The following is a 16,349-nucleotide window of genomic DNA, read 5'->3' on the forward strand; positions in this document are numbered from 1 at the left end:
GGGTGGGACACGCAGGAAAAGGTGGAGTTATCCCTTTGTCCCGGGGAGCTGGTCGGACAGGAACTGGAGCGGCAGCAGGGTGGCTCCGGGTGGCCCCGGTGTCCCGGTCCTGCCCCGTGCCAGACCCGATGGATCCGAGGGGCTCTGAGGGGCTGATCCCGGCCCGGTGAGGATGTGCCGAGTGGGTGAGTCCGGATCACAACGGGAGGGCTCCATCCCTGCCCTCTGCAGGGGAAACTGAGGCACGGAGGGAGGGAGAGGAGCTGAGGGGCTCGGATCAGTCAGGGGAGGAGCTGGGCTGAGCCCTGGTGGTGATGGCTGGGTGAGGGGGGTTCCAGAGGGGGAACAGCCCCATCCCTGCCCTCTGCGGGGGAAACTGAGGCAGGGAGGGAGGGAGAAGAGCTGAGAGGCTCAGATCGGTCAGGAGAGGAGCTGGGCTGAGCCCTGGTGGTGATGGCTGGGTGAGGATGGTGATGGCTGGGTGAGGGTGGTGATGGCTGGGTGAGGATGGTGATGGCTGGGTGAGGATGGTGATGGCTGGGTGAGGATGGTGATGGCTGGGTGAGGATGGTGATGGCTGGGTGAGGATGGTGATGGCTGGGTGAGGGTGGTGATGGCTGGGTGAGGATGGTGATGGCTGGGTGAGGATGGTGATGGCTGGGTGAGGGTGGGTTCCAGACAGGGAACAGCCCCACGCTCACTCCTCCAAGCGCTGCCTGCCAGACCCAGCCCTGGAGCTGCCATTTGGGGCCAGCTGCTCTCCCAGAGCTTCCTCATCACCCTGAGCAGCCCCAGCCCTTCCCAGCCCCACAGGGACACTGTCCCCATGGCCACTGGCCCCACACCTTTGCTCCAGCCCCAGCAGAGCTGGCTGGACCAGTGGTGGCTTCCACATCACCTCATCCCCCTGCCAGCACGGCCACATCCTCTGTGGCTGTCCCCAAATTCCTGTGTAGGGACAGCTCGGTGCTGGCCACCCCACAGCCTCCTCTCCCTTTTGTCTCAGGCCACCTGGACCCCAGCAGGCACCGAACGGTGCTGATGAAGACGGGGCTCATCCTCCTCATCGTCGGGCACCTCATCTTCATCAGCGGGGCGCTGGTGCACGGCTCCGGGCTGCGCTTCGTGCTCGGCGCCCGCGACGCCGCCGCCCTGCACTACGGTGTCACCAACAGCGCCGCTGTCATCGCTGCGCTGCTGGTACCGCCCAAAACGGGGCTGGGGACACGGGGGGACGTGGGCAGGGGTCGGGATGAGGGAGGGATGCAGGGTGGGGAGAGGGGATGCAGGGCGGACGCTGCTCTGTCTCCCCTTCCCCACCTGAAATAAACCTTTCCTGGGGGGCTCAACACTTCTTTCTTGGGGAGTTCAATGCTCCTTTCCTGGGGAATTCTACATTCATTTCATGGGGAATCCAACCCTCCTTTCCTGGGGAATTCTACATTCATTTCATGGGGAATCCAACCCTCCTTTCCTGGGGAATTCTACATTCATTTCATGGGGAATCCAACCCTCCTTTCCTGGGGAATTCTACATTCATTTCATGAGGGATTCAACCCTCCTTTGCTGGGGGGTTCAATGCTCCTTTCCTGAGAAATTCAATGCTCCTTTCCTGGGGAATCCAATGCTCCTTTGCTGGGGGATTCAACAAACCTTTCCTGGGGAATTCTACACTCATTTCCTGGGGAATCCAACCCTCCTTTCCTGGGGAATTCAGCACTCCTTTTTTTGGGAAATTCAACCCTCCTTTCCTGGGGGATTCAACACTTTTTTCCTGGAGAATCCAACACTCATTTCTTGGGGAATCCAACACTCCTTTCATGGGGGATTCAACCCTCATTTCATGAGGAATTCAACCCTTCTTTCCTGGAGGGTTCAACCCTTCTTTCCTGGGGAATCCAACCCTTCTTTCCTGGGGAATCCAATGCTCCTTTCCTGGGGAATCCAATGCTCCTTTCCTGGGGAATTCAGCACTCCTATTTTGGGAAATTCAACGCTCTTTTCTGGGGGATTCAACCCTCCTTTCCTGAGAAATTCAACGCTCTTTTCCTGGGGATTCAACCCTCCTTTCCTGGAGAATCAAACAAACTTTTCCTGTGGAATTCAACTCTCTGGGGCTCATTGCTGTGTGAGGTGAATCTCTGCTCCATTCCCAGCTGGGAAAGGATCCCGGTGTCCCAGGGGCTGCTCCTGGCTGACCCCCCTGTTTTTCCCCACAGCCCATCTCCTGTGGGGTCTGTGCCCTGCTGCTCTCCCGGTACCTCGGCCCTGCTGCCCTGGTAAGCACCCCCAGCCCCTCTCCCATCACCCAGGGAGGCTGCACAGCCCCCAGAGCCCCTCTGCGGGTCCATCCTGAGCAGGGACATCCCCGCTCTGCCTCTCCTCTCCTGTCCCCCTGCAGAAATGGGCGCTGCTGGCCCTGAGCTCCTGCAGCAGCCTGTGCTGCCTGTGCTGCCTGCTGGCGCTGCTCGCGGCCGTCGGGCTCACCCTGGGCACGCAGGGCCGGCTGCTGCTGGGCCCCTGCTCGGCCGGCAGCTCCACCCTGGCCCCGGGGAGCCGCGAGTGCCCCTTCGACCCCACCCGCGTCTACGTGAGTGCCCCCCGGGGCTGGGGATGTGCCGGGCTGGGGAGGATGTGCAGGGGGTGATGCTCATCCCGTCTCCCAGAGCTCCACGCTGTCCCTCTGGGTCATCTCCCTCCTGCTGGAGGCCACGGGGATCTTCTTCAGCACCCGCTGCCTCCTGCTCACCCTGGAGCTCCTGAGCCTGGGCTGCTGCTGCTGCCGCGGGATGCTCCGGATGGAGGTGATTTCTGATCCATGGGCTCAGCTCTAACCCCTCCTCTGTAGGGCTGGAGGTGATTTCTGATTCCTGGGCTCAGCTTCAACCCCTTCCCTGCAGGGCTGGAGGTGATTTTTGGGTCCTGAGCTCAGCCCCAACCCATCCCCTGCAGGGCTAAAGGTGATTTCTAATTTTTGGGCTCAGCTCTAACCCTCCCCTGAAGGGCTGAAGGTGATTTCTGCATTCTGGGCTCAGCTCTAACCCCTTCTCTGTAGGGCTGGAGGTGATTTCTGATCCATGGGTTCAGCTCTAACCCTCTCCTGCAGGTCTGGGGCAGTCCAGGGGTGATCTGTGGGTCCGAGGTTTCCACCCCTCTGCTCCCACTCTCATCCTTCTCTCTGGCTTCCAGGTCTCTCTGCAGGAAGCTCCTGTGGAAAGCCCCAGCCCTGGGCAGTGCCTGGCCTTGCTGAGACTGGACAGTGGAGAAACTGCCGGGCTCTGAGGGGCAAATGACCCTGTGGATGTGTCCTGGCTGTTCCTGCCCCGTTCCAGCACCAGCACAGCCCCAGCTGCCTCCAGGATGTGTGGACAGATCCCCCGGAACAGGAGCCCATCCTGGGGCTGCACTGAGGGATGGAACTGGGCTGGACCCACACCCTGCAGGGAGGAACTGTCCCCAGGGGCCCCGTGTCCCCTTTCCCAGCACGGACTGCGCTGACACAAACTTTATTCTGCAGGAATTGAAGCCCAGAAGCACAGCCCCATCCCCTGCAGCCCACCCTGTGGGGAAGGGGCGGACCCAGCCTTGCCCATGGGGGTGTCTCCATGCGGGGCTGGGTGCTGGGGACCCCCCAACCATGGGGCTTTGTCCCCTGGGCTGTGTCCCCACATTGTCCCACCAGGCTGGGCTGTCCCTGCTCCAAGCCCCGGTTCTGGGGGCTCTGTCCTCACTCGGGGGGTCTGTCCTCACTCAGGGGGTCTGTCCTCACTCAGGGCACTCCCTGCCTTCACCTGCCACCAGTAAAACCAGTGCAGGACCCCCAGGGATGGGGACAGCCCCCCTCACCCCAATACCATCCAGGCTCCATCTCCCATCCCACAGGGGCTGTGGGGGCACAGCGGGGACAGCAGGGGCTGGGCGAGGGACAGTGACCATCAGCAGGGTGGGGGGTGCCAGGGGGGGCTCCGGGGGGCTCAGAACTGCATGGCCCCGCTGGGGTCACACTGCAGCAGGCGCACGATGGACGGGTCACTCTTGGCCCCTCTGATGAACTCCTCCAGCGACAGCTTCCCTGTGGGGAAGGGGACACAGCTCAGGCACCTCCCAGCGACCACCAGAGACCACCCAGAGCAGCCCACGGACCCCTCCCCACCCCGGGGGGGGAGCACCCAGCACCCCCAGCCCCTCGGACATGAGCCATTTAATCAGCTCCTCCTGATACCCTGGATTTAGCCATGAGACCTCTCCCTAATCCCCTGCAGCTCCTCTCATTTACCGTCGTTATTAGTGTCCATCTGTCGGAAGATTTTGTCCGTCCTTTTCTCCGGCGTGGATTCGTCTTCAGGCATGTTCATGACAGAGGAGACCATTTTGTAGATGGCCTGGGGGAAGGACAGGGGGTCAGGGTGGGTCAGGGTGGGCTCCTGGTATTGCCCACCTGGGACAAGGACACAGCTCTGGCCTTTGTTCTCCTGGCAATGGGGCTGGTGTTTGTCACCCTTGCCATGGGATCGGGGCTTCAGCTCCCAGGAGCTGCTCCTGCAGGGAGGATTTGGCCACTGGGACGCCCCTGAGGACCACCAGGTTGGGATCTGGGCAAGGAGAGCATCTCCTGCCCATTTGCCAACCCCACCAGGTGTGCTGGGAGACAACAACCCACCCTGGAATCACAATCACGGAGGATGCGGGGACAACTGCCCACCGTAGGGGCACGGGAGAGCCCCTGGACGAGATGACAAAGGGACATCTCCATGCAGGGAATGACTCGGGGATGCTCCAGCATAAAATGACCCCTGGGCTTTGTTTTCCTGGCAATGGGGCTGGTGTTTGTCACCCTTCCCATGGCATTGGGCTGTGAGGGCTTCAGCTCCCAGGAGCTGCTCCTGCAGGGAGGATTTGGCCACTGGGATGCCCCTGAGAATCACCAGGTTGGGATTAGGGCAAGGAGAGCATCTCCTGCCCATTTTTCAACACCACCAGGTGTGCTGGGGAACAGCAGCCTGACCTGGAAGCACGGGAGAGTCCTGGGATGACAAAGGGACATCCCCATGCAGGGAAGGGCTCAGGATGCTCCAGGATAAAACAACCCCTGCACCCACAGCTGCCAAGCATCAACAGCTTCATCCTTGCTCCAGCAAAACCCTGTTCTGGGGGGTTCCAGGGGGTGAAATCCCCAACCCAACCTCATCCCCAACCCAACCTCATCCCAGGAGGCGACGCCCGGAGCACACGGCGGGTGGGACGGGACAGCCCGGTACCTGCACGGGGCAGCCCGGTCGGTACCTGCACGATCTCCAGCATCTCCTCCCGGCTGATGTAGCCGTTGCCATCCAGGTCGTACATGCTGAAGGCCCACATGAGCTTCTGCTCGAGCTTGCCGCGGGAGGTGACGCTCAGGGCGATGATGAACTCCCTGAAGTCGATGGTGCCGTCGCCGTTGGTGTCGAAGGTGCGGAAAACGTGCTCGGCGAACTTGGAGGCGTCGCCGTAGGGGAAGAAGTTGGCGTAGATCTTCTTGAACTCCTCCACGTCCAGCATGCCCGAGGGACAGTCCTTCAGGAACCCTTTGTACCAGCCCTGCAGCTCCAGGTCGGAGAATTCTGTGTTTTCCCGCAGGTCCTGGAGCATCTCCGGGCGGAGTTTGCTGTTCTGCTTCCCCATCGCGCTGGGACGGGGTTGGGGACGCGAGAATTGGGGGGACAAAGGGTCTGGCCGGGCTCGGGGGGTCCCTGTGCGCTACAGGAGGGGACAGGGACGGGGCAGAGCTCGCTGGTAGCCCCCGCACACCCAGCCAGGGGCCGATGCTGCTCCCTCCATCCCCGCCGGCCGCTCTGAGCGCTCGGGGAGCACCAGGCAGCGCCAGCCCCCTCCTGTTTGCGTAATTATCCCTCTGAGCTCATTTGCATAATAGATAGGTGATATTTAGGTGGGATCAGGCGGCCCCGAGGAGGGGACAGAGCCGTGCCGGCGGTTCTGGGTCCGGCCCAGCTTTGGGATGGCCGGATCTGGGTCAGATCCCCTGGAGCTGGGTTATTTTCAGCTCCTCCGCTCTCCCCGTTCATATTTGATGCCTCCGGAGCCCCGGGAAGGGCTGGGGGCGGCAGGGACCTGCTCGGGGCTCTGTCCCTGCCCCGGGGTGTCCCCAGCGGGTTCAGCTCACAGGGAGGTGTCCAACACCCACCATGGGGACTCTGCGGTGACCTTGACGCGCTGCCACCATCCTGGGGTGCAATGGGGGCTTCACTGCCTGGAGCTGCCTTATCCAGAGCAGGGAGAGACCCCAGCACCCTCAAACCCCCCAGATTCCTTCAGATCTCAGGGAAAATGCGACCCCCAGGAGGAGCAGCCAGGACCCCCCAGTTTTGGGGGGGACCCCTCAGGGTCTCTCCATCACAGGGATCCCATAGGGTCTCTCCATCACCCCCCTCACGACCCCAGCCCCGCTCCAGCACCCCGAGGAAGGATCTGCCTGCCCCACCCCACTCAGGGATCCCCGGTTTTGTCCCCACGACCCCCACCCGCAACACCCGGGGGGGTCTGTGACCCCTCCCCAAAGCCCGGGAGGGAACCCGTGGGGGGCTCTGCACCCCGAGAGGGCTTTGCAAGGAACCCCCCCCCCAAATCAGACATCCCCGGAGGGGCGGCGGGGCGGGGGCTGGGTCGGTGCCGGTGCCCGGGGCTGGTCGGAGCCGGTGCCCGGGGCTGGGTCGGTGCCGGTGCCCGGGGTTGGTCGGTGCCGGTGCCCGGGGCTGGGTCGGTGCCGGTGCCCGGGGCTGGGTCGGTGCCGGTGCCCGGGCTGGGTCGGTGCCGGTGCCCGGGTCTGGGTCGGTGCCGGTGCCCGGGGTTGGTCGGTGCCGGTGCTCGGGGCTCTGCGGTTCCTCCGTGCCCCCCGTTCCTGTGTGTGCGTGTCCCCCCCCGGTCCCCTCGTCCCCGCCACCTCCTCCTACCTGCCCGGACACGGCCGCCGTCGCCGCCGCCACCGCAGCCCGGGAGCGCCCGCCGCAGCGCCGGGGGACGGGGGGGCACCACCGGTATCGGGGGCACCACCGGCACCGGGGGCACCACCGGCAGCATCACTGGGAACATTGGGAATACTGGGAATACTGGGAATACTGGGAATACTGGATGGTTTTCAGGCACTGGGAACACTGGGGACACTGGAAGGATTTTGGGCACTGGGAGCACTGGGAATACTGGGAATAGCGGGAACATTGGGAACACTGGGAGGTTTTGGGGCACTGTAAACACTGGGAACACTGGGAGGTTTTGGGGCACTGGGAGCACTGGGAGCACTGGGAATAACGGGAACACTGGGAGGTTTTTGGGCACTGGAAACACTGGGAGCACTGGGAACACTGGGAATACTGGGAACGCTGGGAGGTTTTGGGGCACTGGGAGCACTGTGAGAACTGGAAGGTCTTGGGGAATGGGAAGGCTCAGAGCACTGGGAACACTGGGCGGTTTTCAGGCACTGGGAGCACTGGGAACACTGGGAATATTGGGAGGTTTTTGGGCACTGGGAACACTGTGAGAACTGGAAAATTTTGGGGATTGGGAAGGCTCAAAGCACTGGGAACACTGGGCGGTTTTCAGGCACTGGGAGCACTGGGAACACTGGGAGAACTGGGAATACTGGGAGGTTTTTGGGCACTGGGAACACTGGGAGAACTGGAAAGTTTTGGGGATTGGGAAGGCTCAGAGCACTGGGAACACTGGGAAGGAGCACTGGAAGCACTGGGAGGTCTTTGGGCATTGGGAACATTGAGAAATCTTGGGGGACTGAGAACACTGGGAGCACTGGAAAGTCTTTGGGCACTGGGAGCTTTAGGAACACTTGAAGCACTTGGAGCACTGGGACACGCAGTCTCCACTGGCCCCAGAATGTGCCAGGCCAGTTTTTTTGAGACTAGAAAGGGACATTTTGGGACCAGAAAGGGACATTTTGGGACTAGAAAGGGACATTCTGGGCTGGCTGTCCCCAGGCCTCGGGTGAGGGCAGCAGAGCATCCCCAGTGAGCCCAGCAAGGAGCAAAGTGGCTTTGGGAGCCAGGGAAAGGGCTGCAGCGGGCACAGATGCTGCCCACGAGGAGCTGCCGTGCCCAGCTGGGCTCCAGGAGCAGCTCCCTCCTCCGCAGAGCCCTGGGCAGCAGATGGCAGGGGCAGATGGGAGCAGGAGCCACTCTCCTTGGAATTGCACAAACAAAAATGCATCAGGGGATTAAAGGCAGGGCCCCACGGGGGAGCAGGGACGTGCTGGGGTGGCTGCTGCGCCGTGGGCAGCTGGGGGAAGGAGCCAACGTGGGGTTAATTCACCCCAAAATCTCCTGGGCATTCAAAAACTGTGGCTGACCCTCCCAGCCCTCGGGTTTTGGTTTGTTAATTGCTGCCCCCAGATGTGCACGGTGTCTCTGCTTCGAGAGAGGAGAGGCTGGACTCTTCACTTTTCGGTCTTGAGGTTGTTTATTAATTCTTATCTGTAAAATTTTATTTTTATTAATTCTTCTCTATAAAATTTTCTTTCTGCCCGGCCAAGGTCTGCTCAGCAGGGCAGCCACAGGCACTCTGACTGCCCCTGAGGCGGTGTTGTCCTTTTATACTATTTATAATATATATAATAATGTATATTTATATAATTATAATATGTAAAATATATAGAAATATATATGTAAAAATACATATAAATACATATTTATATATTTATAAAAATAAATAATATATAAACTGAAATATCATTATTAAAATAAATAAATATATAAATATATATTTTATATATTTACATATTATAAATATATATTTATGTATTTTTATATAAATATTATAAATACACATTTTATATATAAATATTTATATCTTTATTTTATATATAAATATTTATATTTTATTTAAATAAATAATATATAAACTACAATATCATTATTAAAATAAATGAATATATAAATTTAAATTTACTAAATATATATATTCATTAAATATATATTTAAATATATATTTTTATAATTATAATATGTAAAATATATATAAATATATATTTATTAAAATAAATAATATATTAACTACAATATCATTATTAAATAAATAAATACCTAAATATATATTTGCTAAATATATATTTATTAAGTATATATTTATATATTTATGCTATTTATATATATATTATATAACATATTTACACTTAATTCCCAATACCTATCACCTGTGTTAGACAGGGCACTTCTACTCTAAACCAATCCCAAAGTGCCAACATCACTGCAGAAAATGGAGAACAAGAAGGAGAAGAAGAAGCACAAGGAGAAGAAGGAGAAAGGCTGGACATGCCCAGATTCCTCCATCTTGTCCCCATAACCCCCATACCAAAAATCCTAAAATCTACATTTTCACCCTGTGATTATTTTGTTATTACACCATTCAAACCTTCAAAGCCGGAGCAGGAGATGGGGAGCAGTCCTGGCACAGCACCCGTGAGGGTGCCTTGGAACACCAGTGGGCAGCTCTGGACCAAACAGCAGTGGAGAACAGGAGCAGCCCAAGCCCTGATACAGCACAGGAATGAAAAATTCCCACTCATGAACGTGGGAACCCTCCCTGAGCTCCAGGTTTGGGATTTGGGCACTGGGATCCAGCCCTGAGCTCCAAGCAGGGATTTGGGCACTGGGAACCCTCCCTGAGCTCCAGGTTTGGGCACTGGGAACTCTCTCTGAGAACCAGGTATGGGATTTGGGCACTGGGATCCAGCCCTGAGCTCCAGGTTTGGGGTTTGGGCACTGGGATCCAGCCCTGAGCTCCAGATTTGGTGTTTGGGCACTGGGATCCAGCCCTGAGCTCCAGGTTTGGTGTTTGGGCACTGGGATCCAGCCCTGAGCTCCAGATTTGGGGTTTGGGCACTGGGATCCAGCCCTGAGCTCCAGATTTGGGGTTTGGGCACAGGGATCCAGCCCTGAGCTCCAGGTTTGGGTGCTGGGATCCAGCCCAGAGCTCCAGGTTTGGGGTTTGGGCACTGGGATCCAGCCCTGAGCTCCAGGTATGGGGTTTGGGCACTGGGATCCAGCCCTGAGCTCCAGGTTTGGTGTTTGGGCACTGGGATCCAGCCCTGAGCTCCAGGTTTGGGGTTTGGGCACAGGGACCCAGCCCTGAGCTCCAGGTTTGGGGTTTGGGCACTGGGATCCAGCCCTGAGCTCCAGATTTGGGGTTTGGGCACTGGGATCCAGCCCTGAGCTCCAGGTTTGGGGTTTGGGCACAGGGATCCAGCCCTGAGCTCCAGGTTTGGGGTTTGGGCACTGGGATCCAGCCCTGAGCTCCAGATTTGGGGTTTGGGCACTGGGATCCAGCCCTGAGCTCCAAGCAGGGATTTGGGCACTGGGAACCCTCCCTGAGCTCCAGGTTTGGGCACTGGGAACTCTCTCTGAGAACCAGGTATGGGATTTGGGCACTGGGATCCAGCCCTGAGCTCCAGATTTGGGGTTTGGGCACTGGGATCCAGCCCTGAGCTCCAGGTAGGGGATTTGGGTGCTGGGATCCAGCCCAGTGCAGCATTTTGGGAATGGGATTGTGCTGGGAACACGGGAGCTGGGCAGGGGAGGTGCTGCAGTGGTGGTTTCACCTCTCCTGTTGTAGGAGATTTGGGGATGGGTTGGGATGGGGTATAGGCAGAAAGGTGAGGAAAAGGGAGATGTTTTTGCTATTCTGGGGGGCTGGAACTGAGCCCCCCACAGGCAGCAGGGTGGGGGACAGTGGTGGCCCCAGTGTGGGGGTGCCAGCCCCCCTCTGATAATCTCCATATCTATTTTAATCCCCCTGGGCACGAGTGGCAGAGGCACAAGTGACGCAGGCTGATCTGAAAGCATCCCATTTCCGACTGCAGCCCGACCCTAAACCCAAATAATCCCCGAGCTGGAAGGGATTGCAGGAGGGACGGGCAGGATAATGCCCACGAGGGGGGCACAGCAGGGACACCAAACCCCCTCAGCGATTTATGGGGTCCCTGGCACGGGGGGCAGCTCATCCTGCCCGGCTCCCACCCCCTCCACCCCAAAATGTTGTGGGGTTATGGACACCTCGGGAAGGGACACCCCATGAAGGGGACAGCCAGGAGGGGACATTGTGGTGTCCCTGTGCCCCAGGACGGGGTTCAGGGCACCCACACCCCTCTGTGTGCCCCCAGCAGTGTGTGGTGGCCTCAGCCTGGCCCTGGCTGTTGTCCCCAAGCTGATGGGGCTCAGTGATGCTCAGGGTGCTCAGAGCTCCAAGATTTGGGGTCCAGCATCAGCCTCACCGCCCTCGTCAGCCCCCAGTGCCCACGGGAGTGTCCTCGTGGGTGCCCACAGAGCCAAGGTGGCACTGAAGGATTGCAGGTGTACCCAGGATGGCCGTGGGTGTGTCCAGGGGGGTTTGGTGCTCAGCACACAACAGGCACCGTCCCTAAAACCTTCTGGGATACTGGGCCAAACTGGGACAGGGCAAAGCAGGAGGGGCTCAGCCCCTCGTTGTACCAGTGAGCACAACCAGGGGGTCCCAAATACCCCACAGACCCCTCCCCGTGGGCCCATGCTGTCCCCAGAGCGTGTCCCTGTCCCTGTCCCTGTGACACAGGGCCAAGGTAAGCGGGCCAGGGTGGGGCAGGGGCTGCGGGAAGAGCCGGGGATTAAAGGCAAATACGGAGATAATGAGGATCTTTGGGAAAAAGCCCATTTGTATAATTTAAATCTCTAATAGGCTTCCTGGAATACAAAGCCCTTTGTGATGCCCCATCTCATCGGGATCAGGAGCTACTCTCTCGCTAAACCTTGACGTTTCATAACATTTCATAACGGGGCAGCTCCATCCTGTGTCCTTGTGTCCCCCATGTCCCTGTGTCCCCATTTCCCCGTGTCCCCTGTATCCCCGTGTCCCTGTATCCCTGTGACCCCGTGTCCCCCATATCCCTGTATCCCCATATCTCCATGTTCCTGTGTCCCCCATATCCACATGTCCCTGTGTGCCCCATATCCCCCTGTCCCCGTGTCCCCTGTATTCTTGTGTCCCCATGTCCCCATGTCCCCTGTCCCCAGGTCCCAGTGACCCCATGTCCCCTGTGTCCCCATATCCCCCATGTCCCTGTGTCCCTGTGTCCCCCATATCCACATGTCTCCATGCCCCCATATCCCTGTATCTCCATGTCCCCCTGTCCTTCTGTCCCCATGTCCCCACATCCCCGTGACCCCCACACCTCCATGTCCCCATGTCCCATGTCCCCGTATCCCTGTGTCCCCATGCGCCAAGTGTCCCCCATATCCCCATGTCCTCGTATCCCCATGTCCCGTGTCCCTGTGTCCTTGTGTCCCCTTGTCCCCGTGTCCTTGTGTCCCCCATGTCCCTCTGTCCCCATGTCCCTGTGTCCTTGTATCCCCGTGTCCCCATATCCCCATGGTGCCACCCTGCAGCACATCCCGCTCCCCTCTCCCTGCCAGCCAAGGTCGGTGCTCCTGGGGACACCATGTGGCACCTGGCCAGGTGCCCTCAGCGGTGCCACCCCTGTGCCCGGTGCTTTGGGACAGTCTGGGCTCAGTCCTGTCCCCAAGCTCTGCCCAGTTCTCCCAGTTTGGGCCCTGCTGGGGGGGTCAGGCCATGCCCGGGGCTGCCTGGGGGCTGCAGCTCGTCCCTGGGTGTCCCACCCTGGGCTCTGGAGGTGGCACTGCCACCCCGGGAAGGGCACGGTCCCATCGTGCAGGCATGGGTGACGCTGGGAGGGGTCTGCACACGGATTTGTCCCTTGTTCCCCCGCTGAAAGGAACGCAGGGGTTAAACGCCATCGGCAGCGCCACCAGCGCCACCATCGGTGCCACCAGCGCCACCGCTGTCCCCAGGGCTCCCTCTGGTGGCTTCTCGGCCCTTTCTATGGGGTGACCGAGGGACCCGCGGGGACGCGGCGGGGCCGGGGGGCTCGGCCGGGGGTCCCCGATCCGGGGGGGCTCCGAGCGGGGACACCCCTGTCCTGTCCCCTCCTGTCCCCTCCTGTCCCCTCCTGTCCCCTCCCGGCCAGCCCGGCTGTCCCCATCCCCTGCAGCAGAACCCGCGGGGCGCAGCGGGCCCGGAGGGGGTGCGGGTCCTGTCCGGGGGTGCCGGGGGATGTCGGGGGGTCCCGGCTGTGCCCCCCATCCCCTCCCTGCGCTCCGCGGGGCCGCAGCCGGGGCGGGGTCGGCAGATGGCAGCAGCGGCGTTCGGTAGGGCTGGGATAAGGGGGCTCCCAGCATTGCCCGCACCTCCTGAACCCCCTGAACCCTCTGTGTCCTGCATCTCCCGAACCCCCTGAATCTCCTGTACCCCCTGAACCCCCGGTACCTCCTGAATCCCCTGTGTCCCGCACTTTCTGCATCCCCAGAACCCCCAGAAACCTCTGTATCCCGCACTCCCCGCACCCTCTGCACCTCCTGAACCCCCAGAACCCCCGTATCTCTTGAACCTCCTGTATCCTGCACTTGCTGCATCCCCTGAACCCCCAGAACCCCCTGTACCCCTCATTCCCTGCATCTCCTGCACCTCCTGAAGCCCTGGTACCCTGTGTACCCCCTGTACACCCTGAACCCTCTGCATCCCGCACTTTCTGCACCCCCTGAAACCCCTGAACCCCCAGAACCCCCTGTGTACCCTTCACTCCTTGCACCCCCAGAACCCCCTGTACCCCCGGTACCCTCTGTACCCCCTGTACCTCCTGGACCCCCTGCCCCTCCCAGCACACCCCTCTGTGCTCCACACCCCCCCAGAGCTGGGACTGTCCCTTCTGGGGGACACCCACCCCCGTTTCCCTGTGGGCTGCACAGAAATCCCCTCCCAATGCTCCCACACCCATTTAGGGACAGTTTTCGGTGTCACCGCGCTGCGGGCTCGGTGCTCGGCCCCAGCAGGGCCCGGAGCAGTGAGGAGGGCTGGCTGTGAGGGGTGGGACAGCTGGCGGCTCCCAGGTGTCCGTCTGGAGCGGCTGCGGAGCCCGAGTGCGTAATTAGAGCTGCGACTTAATTGGCAGCCGGGGGGACGCGTGACGGGCGCGGTGTGACTTGAATAGTGATGGGCTGGGGAGGAGCAGGAGGCTCAGAGGGAGCCCAGAGGGACCAGGACACCCCAAAAAGCTCTGGCAGGTGGTGGGAAGGGAGAGGGGACAGGGAAAGGGCAAGCAGAGCGTGGGTTGTGCCATGAAACCCGGGACCTGAGCCCTCAGAGGGGACATCAGTGTGGTGGTGACATCCCAGGGCACCTGCTGGGCGTGGCAGATGTCGTGGGGATGGAATAGAGCGATGTTCCTCCTTTATTTAGAAAGGGAGAGAGGAAAAAGCCAAGGGATTGTGGTGTTACTGTGTTCAGGCTCTGGAAAAATACCAGGACACATCCAAAACCCTCCTGGGGGAGTCTGGGAGGCAGTGGCATGACAGGCACCAGCCTTGTCACATCTGCCAGGAGCCTCTGGAGCAAAACACTGCCTGTCCCATGTGTGGGGCTCAGCCTTGGTTCAGGATGAGGTCCAGGCAGGCAGGGAATCCTTGGTTTGTGTGCCAATCCCTGCATCCCACTGCTGGGGGACTTGGATTTCCCTCTGCAGAATGGGAAAGCTGCTGCTGGCACGGAGGCACATCCTGCTGGGACCTCAGCTTTGCCTTCCTGGAGCTGAGTGGCATCTCTGGTACCAGAATCTGGGGTTTGTGGTGCTGCTCCAGGTGTGCAGCCCACGGGGGAGGCGCCACGGGAGCCTGAGCCCAGCAATGTCTCCTGCCCAGCCTCGTGTTCTGCCAAAGGAAGGCCCAGGGGAAGCAGCAGCCTGGCCTGGAGCCACTCCCTACATGGCTGGGCCAAAATCCTGCTCCTTCCAGCCCAAATATCCCTGCATTGTGCCCAAATGCTGCTCCTTCCAGTTATCCCTGCATTGTGCCCAAATCCTGCTCCTTCAACCCATCCATCCCTGCATTGTGCCCAAATCCTGCTCCTTCCAGCCCAGTCTGGCTGTGCCCAAATCCTGCCCCTTCCAGCCCAGTTATCCCTGCATTGTGCCCAAATCCTGCTCCTTCCAGCCCCAGGACAGTGCCCAAATCCTGCTCCTTCCAGCCCAGTTATCCCTGCAGGGCTGTGCCCAAATCCTGCTCCTTCCAGCTCAAATACCCCTGCACTGTGCCCAAATCCTGCTCCTTCCAGCCCAGCCTGGATTTGGGGTTCCCCAATCTCAGTGCAGGCAGCTCCAGCGAGGTGCTGAACCCCCCCTTGTCCATTCCTGGTGCTCCTGCTCCTCCCCTGCACCTTCTCCAGCGCTGAATTGATGGAATTTTAATCTGCTGCCAGGCAGGAGATGAAAGGGAGGCACCACAGGCATTTCCCTGGATGCAGCAGGGACTGTGGGGCTGGGATTGTCATCACCCAGGCTGGGCAAAGAGCTGGAGTGGCACGGCTTTGGCAGGACAGGGCTGTCCCCTGGCTGTCCCCTGGCTCTGGCAGAGGATTTTGGCTCTCCTTGGGTGTCTGTCACTTGTCCAGGAAGGATCTTTGGGGATTCCTCAGCTGGGGGGGCTCTCACTGTGCCCGTGCATGGCTGGAGGGAGGGTGGCAAAGGCAGGGTGGCAAGGGGAGGGTGGCAAAGGCAGGGTGACAAGGTTCTGCCAGAGCCCCCCACACCTGATTCACTCCCCTCTCCATCCAGAGCAGGGAAAAACCACCAGACCATCAACCAAACCTTAGGGAGCAGGATTGCCATAAATGTGGGACCCCAGTGATGCTCCTGGAAGTTCCCAGCACACCCGGGCAGGTGGCAGATGGACGCCTGGGACAGACAGACAGACAGGGAGGGACACACAGCCAGCACTGCCACTCTCAGCATGGGTGGGTGCCCCACTCAGGGCTGTCCCTGGGTGCTGGAATGTGCCACCTGTGCCCAGAGCCACCCAGGGCCAGGACACCCCATTGCTGCTGGGGGGTCACAGCAGGGTCCCCCTCTTGTATCACAGGATTGGGACTTGGATTCTGTCCCCATCGCCAGCCAGCACCAATCAGAGGGTGCCGTTAATTACCCTGGAGGAACGGCTAATTGGATCCTCTTCCCTCGGAATCCAGAGCCCGCTGTCCCGCAGGGCTGTGTGACACCCCGGGGTGACATGACCCCCCAGGACTGTGTGACACCCGGGGGTGACACTGTTCCCTCAGGGCTGTGTGACACCCGGGGGTGACATGACCCCCCAGGACTGTGTGACACCCCGATGGTGACACGTCCCCACTGCTGCTCCCGGTGTCCGAGCACCCCCGGGACGGCAGTGCCGGGATCCCGGCGGGGTCGGGCCGGGGAAACTGAGGCACGGAGCGGGGGGCCCGAGACGCCGCCGTCCCGCCGCCCCCGGGGCCGG

The 16,349-nt window shown here is 59.8% G+C and overlaps 3 protein-coding genes across 3 annotated transcripts; 1 reads left to right on the forward strand and 2 right to left on the reverse strand.

The window, feature by feature from the left end:
* Positions 1-78: 78 nt before the first annotated feature.
* TMEM54 (transmembrane protein 54) lies at positions 79-3,867 on the forward strand. The gene is made up of 6 exons (XM_059488838.1): positions 79-185; positions 1,007-1,200; positions 2,220-2,279; positions 2,402-2,590; positions 2,667-2,804; positions 3,190-3,867. Exons 1-6 carry the CDS (start codon positions 173-175, stop codon positions 3,280-3,282), a joined length of 687 nt encoding a protein of 228 aa, XP_059344821.1. The 5' UTR covers positions 79-172; the 3' UTR covers positions 3,283-3,867.
* Positions 3,868-3,974: 107 nt separating this feature from the next.
* HPCA (hippocalcin) lies at positions 3,975-5,661 on the reverse strand. The gene is made up of 3 exons (XM_059488699.1): positions 5,284-5,661; positions 4,277-4,382; positions 3,975-4,072 (listed from the first exon to the last, which is right to left on the reverse strand). The coding sequence occupies exons 1-3, from the start codon at positions 5,659-5,661 to the stop codon at positions 3,975-3,977; spliced, it is 582 nt and encodes a 193-aa protein (XP_059344682.1).
* A 261-nt stretch (positions 5,662-5,922) lies between these two features.
* Positions 5,923-13,226, reverse strand: LOC132083680 (uncharacterized). The gene is made up of 4 exons (XM_059488502.1): positions 13,046-13,226; positions 6,948-7,076; positions 6,629-6,895; positions 5,923-6,005 (listed from the first exon to the last, which is right to left on the reverse strand). The coding sequence occupies exons 1-4, from the start codon at positions 13,224-13,226 to the stop codon at positions 5,923-5,925; spliced, it is 660 nt and encodes a 219-aa protein (XP_059344485.1).
* Positions 13,227-16,349: the final 3,123 nt, after the last annotated feature.

This window comes from Ammospiza nelsoni, chromosome 25 (genome assembly GCF_027579445.1).
Source record: "Ammospiza nelsoni isolate bAmmNel1 chromosome 25, bAmmNel1.pri, whole genome shotgun sequence".
Taxonomy (NCBI): domain Eukaryota; kingdom Metazoa; phylum Chordata; class Aves; order Passeriformes; family Passerellidae; genus Ammospiza; species Ammospiza nelsoni.